At 35.5% G+C, this 21192-nt stretch overlaps 1 protein-coding gene across 1 annotated transcript in view; it reads right to left on the reverse strand.

The window, feature by feature from the left end:
* Positions 1-20014, reverse strand: part of Dnajc13 (DnaJ heat shock protein family (Hsp40) member C13) — a 118702-nt gene extending 98688 nt beyond the window's left edge. Inside the window, exons 1-2 of the mRNA XM_076867431.2 lie at positions 19923-20014; positions 2973-3053 (exon numbers count right to left, since the gene is read on the reverse strand). Coding sequence (XP_076723546.2) covers positions 2973-3040 — 68 coding nt within the window. The 5' untranslated portion in view covers positions 3041-3053; positions 19923-20014. The remainder of the gene's footprint in view (positions 1-2972; positions 3054-19922) is intronic.
* Between the last annotated feature and the right edge of the window lie 1178 nt (positions 20015-21192).

Genomic DNA, 21192 nt, shown 5'->3' on the forward strand with positions numbered 1-21192 from the left:
CTCTTTGTTCATAGTTCAGAAGAGTTACACTATAAAGGTAGAAATAACCCCAAAATTGATGTACAGTTTCAATACAATCCCTATTCAATTACAGCTATGTTTTTAGCAAAATTAACTCACTTGTGATAGGAATGTTACAGGTCCTGACTGGGAGGTGGATGTCAGCCACACTGATGGTACAATTCTTCAACCTCCACAGATGTACTTCATGTATTTTACCATATGTATTTTATTAGTGGAATGAATCTGCATCCTAACTTCATACCATACACAAAAATTAACTCAAAGCTACAAACTCAGAACACAAGATTAAAACTTTGTGACCCTAGATTAGGTAATGGGTTTCTTAGATATAACAACAAAGTCACAAGTGTAAAATTTAAAAACTTTGTGCTTCACAGAATACCATCAAGTAAGTAAAGGTCAGGCACAGTGGTGCACCTCTGTAGTCCCAGCTACTTGGGAAGTTGAGGCAGGGGGATCACTTGTGCCCAGGAATTCAAGACTAGACTAATCAACATAACCAGAACCCATTTCAGAAAAATAAAGAAATCAAAAAGTGAAAAAACAACCTGTACAATTTGGAGAACATATTTACAAATCATATTATCTGATAAGGAATTTGTATTCAGAATACATAAATTCATACAGGGAACAATGAAAAAACCACCCCATTTAAAAAACAGGTAAATGATGTGAATAGACATTTTAAAAAAGATATATAACAGGCCAATAAGCACATAAAAAGATACTTGAAATCATTAGCTAGGAAAATGAATATCAAAACTGTAAGATACTACATCGTACTCATTAGGATAGCTAAATTTTTTTTAAAAAGCAATAATATGTATTGGCAATAATGAAGAACAATAGGAACTCATATATGTTGATGGGAATGTAAAAGCAATTTGGTTATTTCTCAAAAAGTTAAATCAGATAACACATTCCTTGGAATTATACCCAAGAGAAATGAAAATAATAATTTACCTAAAAACCTGTACATGAATGTTCATGGAAGCATTATTCAAAACAGTAAAAGAGAACATACACAAATGTCTATCAACTGATGAACGGACAAACAAAATACAGCAGAATACTATTTAACAATAAAAAGAAACGAAACATTGGCATATGCTAGAACATGGATGAACCTTGAAAATATTATGTGGAACAAGCCAGCCACAAAAGACCACATTTTGTATCATTCCATTTACATGAGATGTTCCAAATAGGTAAATCCAGAGACAGGAAGTAGTTTAGTGCCCACCAGCTGCTAAGGGGGAAAAAAGAGTAACTGCTCTTCTCTTAAGCAGTTCTAAGAGGAAGTATTTTTTGGGTGATGAAAGTGTTCTAAAAACAGTGGTGACAGTTCAAAATTCTATACATTAAAAACCACTAAATTGTATTAAAAGACTGAGCTTTATGGTATATAAATCATAAACTAAGTCTGTTATAAAAACAACAACAACAACAAAGTTTCACGGTATAAATAGAGGAAAAGAATTGTTCTAGTATCATAGAAATAGCTGTGCTCCAATTTTTTTTTTAACCAAAAAAAGGGAAACCAAAGAGAATTGTCTTAGTCACTACTCTCTAAGAACATTTAAAAAAAAAAAAAATGGTTCCAGATGATTACAATTACTGGCAAGCTCACAAAGCAAAAAGCTTTTCAATAAGTCTGTTCTTTAGAATGCATGAGTATGCTATGATGATATTAAAAACAGAAGTTATGACAACCAGAGCAATCTACCACTTGAGAAGAAATAAGAATCATTTAAATGTACAATTTTCTTCAAGTCTGATTTAACGAAATAAAAGACTCTTTTATAAAATAAATATTTTATAAGGGTAATAATTATGCTAATTTAGAAGTTTTTACAATTAATCTGCTAAAACAAAATCAAACATTCAAATCTTTGAAAATTATAGTTGGTTTGTTAATGCAAACCAGAAACACTATGGAGTTCAAATGTTGCACCATCCCAAAAGTTGCCACATTTTCTCACTAAAAAACAAAAAGTGAAGAATAAGAACAAAAGCTAATGGCTTTGTGCATTCATCTCTTTTATCTTGAGACCTGATTTAGAATAATGCAGTCACCTCTGTCCATGTGTGACACACTCATTTTACCCATTAGTACTAAAGAGGACCAGAGGCTAAACTGCTTTTGCAATGAAGAAGTGAAGAAGGTGCCACTCATTACTTAGGGCATAACTTAAAAACCTTCATATGTTCAGTATCACTTGATTTAATCTTTACAATAATCTGAGGTGAAGAAATTGCCATCCATTGTACAGAAAGGAAACAGAAGCATTTATACCTTTATCTAAGAAAGCTACTAAAAATGCAATCAACCCCTTAAGGAAAAAAAAAACACATCCAATTTTTAAATTTCATTACACTTAAAAAAAGTGTACAAACTTCACTAGAATTAATGACATATTTCATTTGATAATCAAATGTATATGAAAATGTGTTGATTATACACAGGTTAGATTCTGGGCAACAGATTGTAGTTAACACTGTCATTAGTGTACAACCTCAAAATTAACTGACAGCAGCAAAGAGAATGGCTAACTGGTCTACATTCCTCTTAACTGTTGTTTTTCAATTCTTTTTTTTTTTTTTTTTTTTTTTTTTTTGGTGGTGGTGCTGGGGATTGAACACAGGGCCTTCTGCATGTGAGGCAAGCAATCTACCTACCAACTGAGCTATATCCCTAGCCCTTACTTTACAATTCTTAAAAAAAAAACTTCTCAAGACAGATATAGAAAACTAGAAATGTCAAAAGAAAAAAGAACAATAATTTATTCTAAATGTAGCATTTGCTTTTAAAATGTGCACATATGCTTTTCAAAAGAGAACTGAATAGGCAGTTGAGCTGTGCAGTATTATTCAAGATATCAAAACAGTAGTGTTTGAAATGGTATTTTACAAAAGCACAGAAAAATAAAACCAAAAGGAATACTTACTTTCCCCTCCATGAATGTTTTGTTGTGTAGAAACATGCCAAATCCTTATTTTCCCTAATTATGTTCATTTTGTGCTGCAACCTGAAAAATAAAAATATTGGTATCCTATTACAATGTTATATATTCTTAATTTTTCCTGAATGTCCCACATCAAAGGTATGATATTTCCCTTACTTTCCTAGCTCTACAAGATCATAAGATTATTTTAAGGGCAGTGGTATGTTTAATGTTCTTAAAGCTTTTTTTTATTGGTGTCTGGTCAAGTGTCACTCACTGGACTGGGTTTCTTGAGGACAAGAACTGTTCTTGACCAATATGCTGTGTGTCTGGGATCTAATAAAAAATTGTCAGTTAACAAAAATGAATCTTTGAATCTCACATTGCAAAATAATATCTTGACTCATGAAGAGCACCTAAAAATTGTTTCCCAAGTGTCAAAACAATTCCAAAAGGTTTATGTTCAGCTAGCCACTTTGTCATCACCGTCACATTAAAGGGGACCTTTTGTAAATAAGAATTTAAGAGTAATAATTCTCTCATTATAAAAGTAATGTGTCCATAGTAACAAATCTACAATGTTCATAGAGTCTGTCATCTTTCATTCTAGCATCCAAAGATAATCATTCCATTCTTTCTCTTTACATTTAGAAAATTCATATTTTTTAAAACAAAACTGAGATTGTCATTTGTACTGTTCAACCTGTTTTCACAGAAAATAACTTTTCTCCATAAAATTAAATATTGAGAAAATGGTTAAGGCTACATGGTATTCCATTTTACGAATATACTGGGAACAGGGTTATCAAAGTATACTTGCAAACTGCTTTTACCAGATCAAATCAAGAAAGGAAACTGAAATTAAGTATTCAGAAACTCTTAATAGCAGTTTGATTGGTGGAGTCCTCTGGTTGAACAAGATAACAGATAAAGGTTGTTGAACTTCGGAGACTGATGAATCACACATGGAATGAGCTTCCTAACAGTCACATGCAGTGAGTCTATAAAATCCAGAATCCACTTACTTCATGTATAAAATCCAGAACCTACTTATTTCATTAAAAAAAAAATCAAATTGAGTTAATTCTACAGGATTATTGTGGGGATGGCTACTAATGAAAAATTGATGATAAAATTTCAAATCACTACATCACTTTATTTTGAATAAAACTTAAAAATGAATATGGTAATTGTTTTCTTTTGTGGCTTGGCAACTTCCAGGCCTTAATAATTAAAAATGCTCTAATAGTATTGTAGCATACATACCAGAGTGTTAATGCAAATGGAATAACTAGAATCGTGGCTAACTTAAGGTTGGTCTACATCTTTATATACCAATTTTTAAAAATCATATTCCTTTCACAATTAGAAAAGAATTTTCATTCAAAAGCATTTAAAGAACAGCTAAGATAAGTTCACACACCATAAATTCACTCTTTAAGCATCAGATTCAGTGTTTTTTGGTGTATGTGGAGTTCTTCAATCATCACTATTTTTAAAACACTTTCATCACCACAGTAAGAACACTGTCAGCAGTCACTTCTCTTGCCCTCAGCACCTGATACAACTCATCTACTGTTACTGTAGATGTGCCTATGCTGGCCATTTTGTCAAATAATATTGTATTATATTGACATACCACATATTGTTTATTCATCAATTGATTGGACATAATACATATATTTTTAAGTATTTATTTTTTAATTGTAGTTGGACACAATACCTTTATTTATTTTATACGTGGTGCTGAGGATCGAACCCAGGGCCTCACATGTGCTAGGCAAGCGCTCTACTGCTGAGCCACAACCCCAACTCCCATATATATTGTTTCTACTTTTTTATTGTTATAAAAAAATCTGCTATGAACATGTGTATACAAGTTTTTGTGGAGACATGTTTTCATTTCTTTGGGTATATGCCCGAGAGATAAAAACATTTTTAAAAATGCCTATATTTTTGAAATTGCTTTATTCATCTCTCCTACTTGTTTTTGGACCACTTATTAGCTAGAGCCTTTGTATTCTACATAGAATGCTCATCCCTCAGATATTGATATAGCTTATACCTTCCTCTGCTTCAAATCTTTATAATGAGACCTACCCTATCCATGGTGTTCTAAACTGTGACCACTTTCCTCATTCTACTCTCTATTCCCTTTTGACTCTGCCCCCCGCACCTTTCATATTCTAGTGTGCAACTTATTATGTTTATTATTCATCTAATCCTATCAGAATGTCCAGAGAGACGTGGTTTGTTTAGTTCACTAATGTACCTCCAGAGCCTCTAACAATGTGTAGGACACAAAACAGATATTCATTAAATATTTGAATGAATGAATGAATGAATGAATGAAATGTAGCAATCTCCTGGGCAATTTGGATGTCCACTTCAAACTTGATGCTCTATCATGTATACTGCAATAGGGCTTTTCTTAATCTTCTAGAAAAGCAAAATTAATTCATGTTCTGAGGAATGACAAAAAGAACCACAAGTAATACCAGGTTTAAAGAAGACTTTATTGTTATCAGAAAGACGAAATTTACCAGACAATTGGCATATTCCTGCTAATGAGCATAGAGACTGCAGAGTGTAATCCCGACAGTTGGTTCTGGATTTTTTTTAATGTGAGATGACACAGTCAAGTACGATTTATTAAACCCAGAAAACATCTCTTCTTTCTGAATCATTTGCAATAAATGATATTGCTAAAAAGAAACCTGGGTAGCCTGAAAATTCACCAAAAAAGTAAAATACATAGTGTTTTTTCCTTAATATTATAACTGAAGATTAGAACAATAAAAAAGAAACATACAAAGCACGAATGGCTGACATTAAATGTTTATAGCAGTACAATTCACAACAGTTTAACTATGGAACCAACCCAGATGCCCTTCAACAGATGAATGGATAAAAAAAAATGTGATACATTACTCAGCCTTAAAGAAGAATAAAATTATGGCATTTGCAAGTAAATGGATGGAACCAGAAAATAACATGCTAAGAGAAATAAGCCAATTCCATAAAACCAAAGACTGAATGTTTTCTCTGATAAGCAGATGCTGATCCATAATGGGGAGGGGGATAGGGAAGAATGAAGAAACTTTTGTGTAGAGGGAATAAGGGGGGAGGCGAGGGGCTGTGGAGATGATGGTAGAGACAGATGTTATTACCCTATATACATGTATGATTACATACCATGTACAGCCAGAGGAATGACAAGTTGTACTCCATTTGTGTTCAATGTGTCAAATGCATTCTACTGTCATGTATAACTAATTAGAACAAATTTTTAAAAATTTTAAAAAAGATGAATGGCTGATATTGACAAGTATTAGGTTAGGTTCCTAGTCCATTAGATTTATCAGAATGACTGACTCTGCACTAAGGTCTTTTCTTAGGCAAACAGAGAAGAAAATATGGTTTGAGAAGAGACTGATAAGAGGCTGATATTAAGAGACTTTAAAATTAAATGAAAGGCAGAGAAAAATGATGAAGATTTTAAAATTACCATAAAGAACCTAGGGCACACAAGATCCCTCATAAATCCTAAGAAGAGAATAAAAGCAAAATAATTTCATAGTTAATTACAAAACAAATTTAAGATTTTTTTTTTTTTTTAAAGAAACCAGCTTAAAGAATGAATTCATGGGAATCACTGACATCTAGGTATCACTGGAATATATAACTCAAACGAACCTTTTGGGAGGAAAATTAAAACAAGTTTAATCAACAAAGTTTATTCACACCTTTTGGAGATTTATGAACTTGGGAGAGATGAAAGTACCAGACTTCAAAGAATTCTTAGCTAAGATCAGATAAAAGAAGAAAGGGAGAGAAGACGAAACACAGAAATATAAAAGTAAACCATTAACCGCCCTCCTGTCAAAAGAAATACTGAATTCCTGATGCAGATTAGAACGCTGATGGAAAAATACAAATCTCTAGTATTTTCAGAGGCAACAAGTGATATTGTTATCCTGCATCTAATCATGAATATTTTTAAAAGGCAAGTAAAATAGTTTTATATGGAAGAAAACTGCTCCTCTATCTGAAAAGCCTGCCTTCAGTCATATTATAGATATATATTTGAGAGGTAGGGGAGCCATGAGACACCCATCAAAGTAACAAAGTCACCCCTGTAAATGAGATAATAAAATGTCATTACTAGTGACTGCATAGTCTCCAAATAGAAATAGTAATGCTTTTCCATTGTAAGCCCTCATTAAAGGCTATCTAAAGCTGAGGAGGCAAGATTATCCTCATCTGAAAATTTATGACATATTCTAAAATTGTGCAACTACCAACTTTTATTGAATACTCATCATGTGTTAGTGATTTGGCTAGGCATTTATCGTGGTTATTCCCATAACCAACACTGGTACAGATATAATGATTCCCATTTGATTGACATTAAACTCAAAAGAAATTAAACCTGTTCAAGGTTACACAGTTAAATGGTTGGGCCAGGCTTTGCACCAACCTGCTTAATTCCCCATTCTATGCACTTAACCTATGATTTGATACATTATCTCAACTTTAGGAAATGAAAATAAATCAATTCTGATCATGTAACTAGATTTATCATTGGACAGTACATTCGTGGAATAATTTTGAACTATTTTCAATTCTTTATCTGAGTGATAATTAGAAACCTGTTACAAATAACTTTGAAATCCACAATTTCAAACAGAGAAAATAACCATACTCAATTCAGGGCAAAAAAACTAAAAGAAAAATGAAGTTTCCAAAGTTAAGATACTTTGCCATCTATAAATAAACCTTTAAGGTATTTCCATTTATGGGCATGCTGTAATTTTTTTTTTCTTAAACAAAGTATTCAAGTTAAACATGTAACAGAACTTTGTTACCAACATATGATTTCAGGATGTTCTCTACAGAGAATTCAACAGTAGAAAAATGCTATTTTAACTAACAGTGAGTTTTCAAAATAATCAGAATAATGAGATCTGAGGCTGTGATGTATTTCCCAGTGGTATAATATTAACCTCTCCAAAGCTTCGAGTTAATCTATTTTATGTTCTCAGGAAAATCTCAACTACTTTTTGATAAAGTCACTACATCCAATGAAATGGCAACTGGTCTGAAAATTGCATTAACTCTTTCAGACCATGAGGATACTTTTAGATACACTGAACTCACTAATTCATTAAATAACTAAAGAGGCAATTCACAAAAAACAGAAAAATACATAAAAATAGGTTGAATATTTTTTCTGCCTATATATCATTCAAACAGCGCTGAGGCAATTTCAAGAGAACCATTGGAAAAACGAGTAAGGGCAAGTCTAGTCCCTTTAAATACAGGGGTCGCGTGATTTACTTTAGGAAAACCCTGTTAGCTACCTGCCTACAGCATAGATCCAGAGTTGCTAGTCCACACACAACATTTTAATGAACAATGAGCACAAGAAGTTATGTTCAAACACAAAGTAATTTTAATAATCTATCACGAAGGTAAAGATGGTAAATTTTAAAAATATTACTTATGGTCAAAGCTAGACAAGAAATAACTGCTATTTATTGGCTGTGTGATTTCAAGCAAAAGTTTCTTCTTTGAACCAAAATCATCTATAAATAACACTGATAATAATTGTACCAAAGAGCTTTGGTGGGAAATAAATTAATTCAAATAAAGGAGTTAAAAGGTACTTGACTTAGAAATACTCAAAAATACTGACTAATTTATAATTACTATTTTAAACATACTACCCCAAATATACAACAGTTATTTGTTGTATATCTGAAAAAATAATATTTTTTCTTTTATTTTCAAGAACTTATAGGTACCTATATATTTTAAGGAATTTGGAGGGGGAAGTTATATTAAATTAGTTGATTTTGTCTATTACTTGCTTCTGCTAAATTTTTTGTTAATTTCAATCCTTCTATTTAACATACATTAATCCTACTTGTCTGCTATTTCAGTCGCTATAGTCAACCACAGTCAACCAAGAACCAAAAATATTAAACAGAAAGTTCCAAAAATAAACATTTCATAAGTTTTAAATTGTAAACTGTTCTGAGTAGCATGATAATATAGTGCCACCTCACTCTGTCCTATCTGGGATGTCAAACATTCCTTTGTACAACACAGTCAAGCTATTTATGCTACTGGTCTTATTAGTTACTCATATTGACTGTCAAAGGTCAATCAGGTTATCAAAATGAATATCACAGTATCAAAGTGCTTGTGTTTAAGTAATTCTTATTTTACTTAACGGACCCAAAGTACAAGAATAGTGGTGCTGGTGATTTGCAATTGCCAGAGAAAAGCTATAAAGTGCTTCCTTTAATTCACACACACACACACACACACACAAAAAAAAAAACAGAATACAAAAAAATAGAATATTCTTTACTGCCTATATATCATTAAGTGAAGGAGTAAAAGTTCTCAATTAAAAAAAAGAAGGTATGCTGAGGATGCTAAGATCTATAGTAAGAATGAATCTTACATCCATGAACTTTTTTAGAAGGAAAATGAAATTCATGATATTTTACTGCTGCACTTCAAACTGCAAAAGTTATGGCCATAGTGAGTGAAAAGTGATTAGTTCAGATGGAAAAGCATATACAGGGTTCGGTGCTATTAGCAATTTCACAGATCTACATGAGGTCTTGGCACATATTCCTGTGGGTAAGAGGAAATTACTGTAAATCATCTAGAGTTTCTATCTTCAAAATACAGTATTTTACTGATTCCATCAGCCTTCAGTTACTACATAACCATTCAAAATAAACTATTTTGGGGGGGGGGGTACTGGGGATTGAAATCAGGCACTCTACCCCTGAGCCATATCCCCAGCCCTATTTTGTACTTATCTAGAGACAAGGTCTTACTGAGTTGCTTAGGACTTCACTTTTCTGAGGCTGGCTTTGAACTCGCAATCCTGCTGCCTCAGCCTCCCGATTAAGCATGCACCACTGTACCCAGCCAAAAGTATTTCTTAAACTGGATGGCATACATGAGGGTGTCATTTTATTTTATTTTATTTTCTACAACTTATATTTTCCACAAAACTTTTGCAAAAGAATATATCAGACAGACCAAGGAAATCATGATAAAAATTTAAAAAACTATTTAAGTCAATCATAACCTAATTCTTAACTTTCTCTTTATTTCAACTGTACTTACAAAATATTACAGGTCAATCTTGTATACTACATTTTTTCCAGGTATTTGGAATTTCAAGTATTAGAAATATTTCCCTTACTTGTATCCAACCTAAGATTTTAGAAATTTGTTTGATTCCCATTAACTATGATCTGAGAAACTTTCATGAAAAAAAAACTTCATTTCATAAAATAAGTTTAATCTTGTCAATATTTTCTCTGTATAACTTTTTAATATACTTTAAATTTTCAAAACACTTCAAATTTTTAATACACTTTAAAAGTGGTATAAATATCATTGTTGTAGGCAAAAACTCTTAAGGATTTTCATTTTTCATGATAGAAAATCTGTAGCATTTCTAGTATTTGAGAAGTTCAAGCATCAAGTTGGTAATATCAGTAATAGTCACTTATAGGCATGTGCTATAAATAACAACTGTCCAACTAAAGAATGTATAAATTGTGAAAGGAGATCCTGGTAGCAGTTTTGTCATCAGCTTTGCCACTTTGACAGTTGTTAGAAGACACTCAAATTAGAAATAATATACCTGCTAGAATTACTATCAAATTTCAATCACCTTTATTCTTGCAATAATTTCTCATTTCAAATTCTCAAAGACCTACACTTCCTTTTCATGAGGAAAAATCTTCAGCTTACAGGCCCTTGGTCGCTAAAATGCACTGAAAGCAACTCCAAATTTTTTCAAGTCTGCTTCACTTGTTTTATTTATATACCTTAATATTAAACCACCATCAGAATTTCCTCCTGTTTGGTCTTTTGAGAGAACTGTACTAAGGGTTAAAAAGTCGAACTCTGGGCAACACAGGAATCTTGGCTGGATTCACCTTTTTCAATGAATTCCACTGCTTTATGCTTTCGAATACCAAAGTTCTTGCATTCTCTAATTTATTACTGGCAGCAATGCTGACATCCATTCACAATCATTTATGGATAAAATTGGAATGATCTTTTAGAAGATACAGGATTTTGACACAAAACCAAAGGACTTGAGAGTCCATTAAGCAGGAGCCTACATCAAACTGACACGAAGAACAAAAGTAGGATGAAGTGACCAAACACCATGGACACAGTCTGGAACAGATTACAATCAGACTGTAGGCAAAAGAATTTGCTCACCTAGCAAAATTAAGTATATGCCTGTGGCTTGTGATAAATAAGCTCAAACAAACCTCATTTAACCAGGGATGAATACACTCCGAAAAATAACACAAATTAATCAACAAAAGAATTGGCACTAAACAAGTATGCATTTTTGCATGACCAACTAGAATAAATTTTTACACAAATAACTTGCAGATAGCAGGTAAGATACTATTTTTCTTAGTCTAGAGCTTAAGAACATAATTTATTCTGCTCTCAAGTACTGAAATAAAAAATCAGTTTGTTTTAAAACACAGTAAAAATATAAGATGGAATGATGGAGGGATAGACAGATGGTCAGATTTGTGATGAACCAAGTACTGAAAAATATTAATTTGAAAATCTTTGTCAGGCACGATGGTGCACAACAGTGACTCTGGAGGCTGAGGAAGAAGGATCACAAGTTCAAAGTCAGCCTTAGCAACTTAACAAGGCACTAAACTCAGCAAGACCCTGTCTCAAAATAAAAAGTAAAAAGGTGTGGAGATGTAGTTTAGAGGTTAAGCTTCTCTGGGTTTACTCCCCGTACAAAACAAACAAACAAACAAAAAAAAAACAACAATAAACAACAACAACAAAAACTCCTGAAAATCCTCCAGATAGGATGTGAATGTCTAGTGCAAAGTTCTTTCAGGTTGGCTATAGATGAAAATTTCTAATAACATGATGAGGGAAAACTATGAGCCTGCCTTTCTTTTCTGATTAAATTGTCCTACAATGGAAAGACTATTTACCTACTACACTGAAATAACACCAAAAAATATGGTAGACGTTCACATGGTAGGAATTAATTTATGAAGTTAATATTTCCTCATACAGCTATATCTTACAAAAATGCAGGGCAACTATTTCTAATGTAAAGGCTAATTATAAGGAAATTAAAGCCTTCTTAAATATCTAATTTTGTTCATAACTGGATTTAAGTCTGAGTAAATCACATCAGTAGGTTAGTACTTTTTAAATAAAAGGTAAAAACCATAAATGCTTAACAGAACATTAATATTTACCCAGATTAAAAAGCTCCAACTAAACTATTTTGGACAGAATGTGCTGTGTTGGGGGAAATTGCCACCTATGATGTTTAACCCTGTTGGGGGTTTGGGGTTTTTTGTTGTATGTTGCCCATAATGCTCTTTAACTCCTGGGCTCAAGTGTTCCTTCTGCCTCAGCCTCCAGAGTAGTTGGGACTACAGGCAATGGGTTACGATCTTCAACAGTGTTTTTAATTCTTAATTTTAATATATAACTCAAGTATAAGTCAAAGTATTTCCTTCTAAATGAATAACAAATCAGTATGTGTAAAGTGTACAATGCCTACAGTAATCTAAAACTGCCACAAACAGATAACAAATTAAGCTTTAAGAACATTTTAGGTTCCTTAACTTGTAGAAGAACTAAATTCCTCCAGAGACAAATGCTCTTAGAAAATAAAGAAGCCTGCAACAATATCAACTTTCAACAGAGCAACCACATCTTTAAATAATTGCCCAGAAGTTATACTGAAGCCTTTGTATTGTCTGCCACATCAAAATTAATTTTAAGTATTTCCACTACCCAAGGAAGTCAAAATAATCTGAGATTTCCCTCAGTTTTTTTAAAAATTACACCTTTTCAACTAAAAATTGGATGTATATTCATAAAATAAAAGGGCAAGAGAAATTAAAATGCAATCCCTAAATCTGAAGAAACAGTGTTTCAATGGGAGGAAAGGGTACACAACACATCACAGCTGGTCTTTTCTATTCAGAAAAACAAATGCAATGTTGAAAAAGATACCCATCCACCTCTTCTATTTTAATAATATGTATGCTGGTTTCATCTGAGGGAGTAGTTCTTATTTCTAAAATAAAAACTTTATTATAAAAAATAAACATTTTTCTACAGAAGATATACGGTAACCCTTTCCTTTCTCAAACTTAAAAATGTCTTGAGATATTCTTAGTCACCTGAAAGTTTTTCCAGAGTGTGTTCACTTAAGCAATTTAAGATCTCTGCTATTGATCATTTACACATTTTACTTTGTACACATTTTTGAAGCTTTCTAGAATTAATTTCTATTTCATTTTATCTTTGAAGCATAACTTGGCTTTTGCAAGAACAAACTGTACTATTCAATAAACTCTTCTTGAGCTCAAAGATGACATTTAATCATCTAACTATTATGGTCAATAGGTCTAACGGGCAAAAGGAATTTTAAACAGCCAGGTTTTAACTTGTTACTATTTTCCCTATATAGTAAACTCACACTGCAAACTAAATTTCCTAAGCCTGTAACAGTTTACCATTTGAAGACAAGTTTTACATTAAGCACATCAAACACTACTTTTTATACTAAGAAAATAAGAAGTTTATATTGTTACAATTTCCCTTTCACCCAATACTAAATAGTAGTAATATAGGTTTCCAATTTGTTCTTTCTAAAATACCCCTATTATTTCTAACTCTCCTATAGTGTTTTATAGCTCACAGAATACTTCCAAATTACTTTAAAAAAAAATTCCACTTTTAAAATTAAACCCAGCACCTGTAAGGTTTTGGGAAAATATGGCCAATCTGCTTTAAGATTTAAGAAATATTCAAAATACATTCTGTATCCTCACTAAAAGTTTGAAAGAAAGTCTCTGACACTAAGTGACCAAGGAATAAAAGTCAGAAATTTCCTGTAAAGAGTTTAAATTTTAGTGTGTACATAATTTGGAAACAGAAAATCTCCTTCATTCATAACCTTAGTATTACTTCCATTAAGTAAGTGCTAACAACTGTAGTTGATGAAATCAGAGCAGAAAATAATTATTGTAAATTGCTTTAGGTGTTTTGCTTTTACTATTACTGATCAAATGCAAAGACAACTGACACTAGGCAAGTGCTAATTATGTGGTGCTGAGGATGGAACCTGGTGCCTCACATGTACTAGGCAAGCACTCTAGCACTGAGCTACAATCCTAGCTTTTCCATTCTTTAATCTTACCTTATGTCTTCTTAGTGGGTTTCTTGAGTCAATATATAATTGGATCTTACTTTCTGATTTAATCTGACAATTTAACTGGTGTGATTTTATGAAGTATGGTCAATATCTTCCTCTTATCCTTTCAATTAATTTCTATTTTTGAAAGATAAAAATACAATATGCTGGGCTGGGGCTGTAGCTCAGTAGTAGAGTGCTTGCTTAGCATGTGTGAGGCACTGGGTTGGATTCTCAGCACCACACACAAATAAATAAAATAAAGGTTCACTAACAACTAAATTTTTTTTTTTAATCACAATGCCCTTTTTGTTTTGCACAATCTTTTTTTGGGAGGGGTAGGGGGCAAACCAAGGATTAAACTTGGGGCACTCAACCACTGTGCCATATCCCCAGCCCTGTTTTGTATTTTAGAGACAGGGTCTCACTGAGTTGCTTAGCACCTCACTTTTGCTGAAGCTGGCTTTGAACTCCTGATGCTCCTGCCTCAGCCTCCTAGCCACTTACACAATCTTTACACCATGCCCAGCTTACACAATCTTTTAAAACAAAAAATAAGAAAAATAAATAAATTTAATTTTACATGCATGTATTTGTGTAGATACAAGTTTCACCTATCTGGAATTTCTTTTAGCATGACTTACAGTATAGATTTACTGGCAAGAGTTTTCTCAGCTTTCATTTCAGAGTATCTATTTCACCACTTTTTTTTTGGGGGGGTGGGGGAAGAGTAGACACTGGGATTGAATCCAGGGTTTTATTCCTTACATGAGGCAAGGACTCTACCGTGGGTATGAGCAACATACTCAGCCCTTTATTTTGAGATAGGGTCTCCTGAGTTGCCTTGACTGGCCTCGCATTTGCTATCCTTCAGCTTCAGCTTCAAGAGTAGCTGGGATTACAGACCTGTGCCACCACACCTAGCATTACCTTCATTCTTAAAAAGTGTTTATGCTGGATATAAATTCTGGGTGGATCGTTTCTTTTTTCTAAGTACCTTACAGTTGCCACTCAATTGTCTTCTTGTTTGCATTCTCTGTCATAATTTTGATCTTTTTTCCTCTATACGTAGTTTCTCTTTTGCTTGGCTAGACTCAATATTTTCCTCTTTGCTGGGTGTAGTGGCACACACCTGTAATCCCAGCAGCTTGAGAGGCTGAGGCAGGAGGATCTCAAGTTCAAAGCCAGCCTTAGCAATTTAGTAAGGCCCCAAGAAACTCAGCAAGACCTTGTCTCTAAATTTAAAAAAAGGAGGGTGGGGAGTGAGGATGTGGGTCAGTGGTTAAGTGCCCCTGGGTTAATCCCCAGTGCCCCCCACCAAAAAAATTATACATATATATTTTTTTATTCCCCTCTTTGGTCTCTGTTTACTTAAGTTTGGATGCATGTGTTTTGCACAGGGTGTTTTTGGGTTTTTTTTTTGTTGTTGTTGTTGTTTGTGGGGGTGGGGATTTATCCTGCTTTGACGTTCTCTAAGCTTCTTAGACCTATGATTTGCTGTCTCATTAATTGTGGATAATTCTCTAATATCTCAAGTATTTCTTTTGCTCTTTTCTCTCTTCCCCTGGGATTCCAAATACATATATATCACATGAATGATGTTATCCCCAAACTCTTGAATGTGTGTGTTAAATGTTTCTGAGTTGCAGGTGGGTAACTTCTACTGACATATCTACAAGTATGGTGATTCTTTCCTCAGCTGTGATAAATCTAAGACCAAATATTTTTTTTTAATATTTACTTTTTAGTTATAGGAAGACACAATATCTCTATTTTGCTTTTATGTGGTGCTAAGGATGGAACCCAGTGCCTCACACATGCTAGACGAGTGCTCTACCTCTGAGCCATAACCCCAGCTCCTAAGTCCAAAGATTTTATTTCTAGCATTTCCTTTTGGGTTCTTTTATAGTTTCTCTGTTGAAAATACCTTGCATTTTGCCCATTTTTCTGTTTCAACATTTAACAACATAGTTTAAATCCCCTGCTAGATAATAGTCTCTACATTAATCTGAGTGTAGTTCTCAAAGGGTATTCTTTCTCTTGAAAGTTTTTTTCTTTCTTTTACTATTTTGTGTGCATCAGAATTTTTCATCAAAAGCTGGACATGTTGTATAGGACAGTACACTGAGGTGAAAATATTTTATAACTAGAAATGGACACACCTTTTCTTTGTGAGGCCTTTAGTGCAGTTATGTTGTTACTCTATTTAGGAATTGGGTTGGGTCTGTGAGTTTGCTATAGTTATCCTCAGTGTACCACAGACTTTATTTGCAGAATAGCTTATTATCTATGGTGGTGGTGGGGTGGCTTACTACAGTAATGTCTATTCCTTGTTTTTTGTGTTTTTTTTTTTTTTTTTTTTTTTTGATAGCAGCAATTGAACCCAGGGGCATTTAAACATAAAGCCACATGCCCAGCCTTTTTTATTTCAACACAGGGTCTCACTAAGTTTCATAGAGCCTCACTTTAATTGCTGAAATAGGACTCAAACTAATGATCCTCCTGCCTCAGACTCCCAAGTTGCTGGGATTTCAGGGCTATGCCACTAGTCAGACTAATTCTTTGTGTGTACCTTTTTGTATACTCTTGTGCCTTTCCTCATAGTAGTCTGCAGTTATGATTACTTGCTATTCAAAGCTTCTAAAGTGTGGCATCAAGAGGTGAGGGACACAATCTCTGTTCTCATTTAATTTTTCAGTTTAAGCCATAAACTATGTGCTTGGATCTCAGGGATGTTATATTCTCATTTCTACAAAATCGTCCTTAACTGCAGTTTGGAGTTCAGGGCCCCAACTTTAGGCATAATATTCCTACACTCTTCTCTTGTTTCACCTGAGTTCAATAGGACTAGCAAGAATGCCTTTTCCCCTCCACAGATGAGACAGAGGGGAAGAATGAGAATAGTTTCTTGACCCTATTTAAGAGCTCTGCGGCTGCTCCCCTCCACTAGGTCTAACAATACTCCCCTGGGTTCCTTCCAATCTTTTCTAGAAGCATACCCAGTGAAGTTTGTGGATAAAGAGCTTAGTGCACTCAGCCTTCATCAATTTCTCATCTATTCTGGGTGAACTCTTCTTACCAGTATTCAATTATGTCTGATAAAGATTAATGCAAATTTATGTCTTCTCTCCCTCTCTCTCCTCTCTGTCCTTAAATTTGGGGCTAGTGGTTTGCTCTGTGGCTTCCATTCTTTAATTGATCTCAAAAACAAAAAACAAAAAGAAATTTGAAGTGAGACTAGTTCTCCTTTGTTGCAAAGGTGAACAAACCTGCTTTTTGCAGAAGGTGGTTCTATAATTTATGATGCAGTTCAGGATAGTAAAGGAGGTGTGACAATAATTTGGCATAAAAAGGGAACATTTATTGGGTCTGAGAAACACTGACTCAAAACAACTCCCCTTTTACCACCACCAATAATGACAGTAAAGGCCAACATCTATTAGTGCAAAGTGTTTACCAAAATTGCAGTTTACCTGCATAGTCTTGTTTCTACTTTGCTAATTTTAAGTAAATCAGAGAAGCAGAGGGAAAATATGTGTAATAGGAACCTTAAAGTCACCTGTGTAAATACAACTGGTTGAGAAACAATTACTTAAAATTTACCCAATTTATTCAGAACCAGACTCCACTATCAACCTTTTTACAAATTTAATAATGCCAGTACTGTGATGGTTCACCTGTGCAACCTCCCACATTTGCTTGTGGATAAATTTAAATTCTTGCAAAGAATGTGTGTTCCATGATTCCATAACTGGTTTTCACTGATGACATAAATCTATTCTGTTAATTTACTTTTTGTTTGCAACTAAGTTTAACACTAGATGATGTTTATATATTTTAGACAATTTATCACCACCACTTTAGAAAAAGAGGAATTTAGAAAAAAAGCCATTGCTTCTCACTGGAATACAAATGCTGGTATTTTCCATGAACTGAACTCTATTAAGGTTCTTCACATTCCTATTTCTTAAAAATGCTCTGACTCCTTTCTTCCTCCCTTAATATGTTCTACTTCCTGTTTTTAAACAAGTATAGTGTTTTCTTAACAAGGACTAATGTTCCCTGAAGGCATTGTGATAATAATTGTTCAAGCCACTTTTTAGATATAGCTCCTTAACATTGTTTCACCTTATATTTAAAATATGAGCAAGGTTTTGTTAAGTCAAACAATAAATTACTTCCCAGAAACAAGAAAAAACAAACAAACAAACAAAAAAAAACCCAGTGAAATCTAGTTTTTTCAGGATTCTGGATTTCTGACAATTTGGGGGGAGGGAGCAAGTCCAGTTTCATATTCCCATAGACTCACAAATTACTGGCAATATACTACAAACCCTAATTCTGTGAGCAATTTCCTCAAATCCTAAGGAAAGAAGAGCCAAGTCCTCCTACTCTTGTGTTTAGTTCCAACATCTTAAAAATAGTGACACAATGGGGCTGGGGTTGTGGCTCAGCAGTATAGCGCTAGCCTGGCACGTGCGAGACCCTGGGTTCGATCCTCAGCACCACATACAAAAATAAACAAGTGAAATAAAGGTGTTGTGTCCAACTACAACTAAAAAAAAATAAATATTAAAAAAGCATTTAAAAATAGTGACACAAATATGTTCAAACTTAGAAACCTATCAAGTTCAGAAACTGATAAAGGAAATATTATAAAAATAATAATAATCACTAAGAACGGGTCCAAAGTCCTGAAAGTTTAGCTCTTTTCAAAGACACTGTACTTGAAAAATATCAAAATAAACCTACTGTATAAAGCCCTTCATAGAAGAGGCAACAACAGCAGGTAGAGGCTCTCCTTTTTGAGAAGCAGGGTAGGGTAAGAGGGAAAAAAGCAGACAGGCAAATAAAAAAAAACATTACTTTCAAAGACTACCCCTATATTAGGGGGAGAGTTTTACTCTTGCCAGCAACTGAAAAAGGAAACAATCTCAAGACAACACAGGTTAAATGAACACCCTACAATCAGGGCAATTTAAAGATAGGCACTCTTAAGTGTGGTAAGTCTCTAATACACCTTTAACAGTCACTTCATTGAGTGTCAAAGTCCTACTTCACCCATTCCAAAGGCTGCAGAGGTGAAGAAAGCACAGCAGCCAAGAAAGGCCACTTGTATAAGCTATCTTGCATAAAGAAAAAGCCTTGGAGAAAAGCTTAATTTTGATAAAGGAAGGAACTGGAGAAGGGACGACGCATTTTGCTCATTTCCCAGAAAAACGAAACAAAGCTAAGAAAAGAAAGTCAAGTCTAAGCGGGACTCAGGGAGGAGGAGGATTGCTGACACTAGGAAATAAGAGTTGCCTGCCTCCAGGAGGAAAGGTGCTCCGGCTAGGAGGCAGGAAGGGAATCCCGAGGGCGGAGCCCACAGGGGAATGAGGGGTGTGTGGGGTTAAGGATGCGCTAAGGGGAGTGGGGAACCGTGGTGGGTAGGAACCAAAAAAAAAACAAGCAAAGAGAGCAGTGGGGCTGAACAGGACAGTACCCTGGGCAAATGTCACTCAGAGCCAGGGGTCCGGGGGCTGCGAACGAAGGACCCGCACCAGCAGCCTGGGGGGAGGGTAATCTGCTGCCCTTAGCAACTTCAGACTGCAGCGGCCAAGACACCACCCCTCCTTTTCCCTGCTCTGAGTGCCCCCGCCCAAGTCCCCGCGGCGTGGGGAAGGGGTAAGTCTCGTGCACGGAGTCGGCTTTACCTTCGCGGGAGGCTGGAGAGGCTCCAGCCCGAGCTCCTCCCGCCGCCGGCTCTGCGTCCAGAGTGGGATGAGGCGCTCTCTGACCTCCTCCCCCTCACAACTTCCCCTTTCCCCCGCCGGGGCCCTGTAGCTCCGTTGCCGCGGGTTCCTGGTGCCGCCGCGGCGCTGCCTCCCCGCCCCCTCCGCCTCCTCCCTCTGCCTCTCAGAGGCTCACTCTGGAGGCCGCCATCTTCGTCCAGGCTTTGAGCGCCGCGCTCCAATACGCCTGCGTCGCCACCGCCCAGGCAGTCACGAGACCCAGTCAGCTGATTTAAGTGCTTCCGCCTTCTGCCCCGCCCTCTTGCATATATTTCCCCGCCCTCCCTGTCCCATTTGCTCCCTTCCGGGAAATATCGCGTTTCTCCGACCCGCCGGCCCGCCCCCTAAGCAGGTACACATGCGCAGAGTGAGTGAGGAGGCCGGCCGTGGGGATCCGAGGGTCCACGCAACGCGTGAGGGGGCCCGCCCCGCGGCGCGTGCTAAGAAGGATTGCTCCGGGGCGCGCGCGCGCACGCGATGGGCCACGCCTCTTGGTGTGTTTTCCAGCAGCCACGCCCCTCCATTTGTGTTCTGCGGGTTGTAGGAGTGTGTCCACGGATTTGTGCTATTAATCCGGTCAAGTCCTGTTTGGAAGCACGTCTCGGACCTGGCGCATCCGCGAGGCCTCAGCCTACTATCCCGTTTATCTGGATTGGAAGCAAGTTTACTTGCTATTGAGACACTCAGAAGAAAGAAGACTGAGCAGTTCAGATTTTGAGTGGTCTCAGGGGGGTGGAGACCAAAGCTTCAGAGATGCCTAAGGCCTTTATTGGTGAGAGTGTTGGACAGGTGATGCTAATAGCGCCCACTTATTGTCTGCTGATCACATATCTAGGTGTTTACTTAACGCTGCTTAATCCTAAACAATATGAGACAGGAATTATCCTTGTTTGCTGTTTAACTAAGGAAGGTCAGTTCCCCTTCTTTCCAGACCTGAACTGTAAAGATCACAGTTTAAAACTTATTCTGCTACAGTTTTTTTTTTTTTTAATAGTGTAGGGGCTTTGCATGGATATATTATTTTATGAGGGTTAAAACTCTGTGATAAGGAGTTTAATACTGTATGTTAGCAGTCCTGAAATTGTGATTTCTTGGGGTCCTCTTCAGTGATTGACTCTTTTTATAGATGGTATTTATAGGATGAAAAATCTGTAAAACGATTGTTAAAGAATTTGCTCCTTGACTCTGTTGA

Source organism: Callospermophilus lateralis, chromosome 10 (genome assembly GCF_048772815.1).
Source record: "Callospermophilus lateralis isolate mCalLat2 chromosome 10, mCalLat2.hap1, whole genome shotgun sequence".
In the NCBI taxonomy this organism is placed as follows: domain Eukaryota; kingdom Metazoa; phylum Chordata; class Mammalia; order Rodentia; family Sciuridae; genus Callospermophilus; species Callospermophilus lateralis.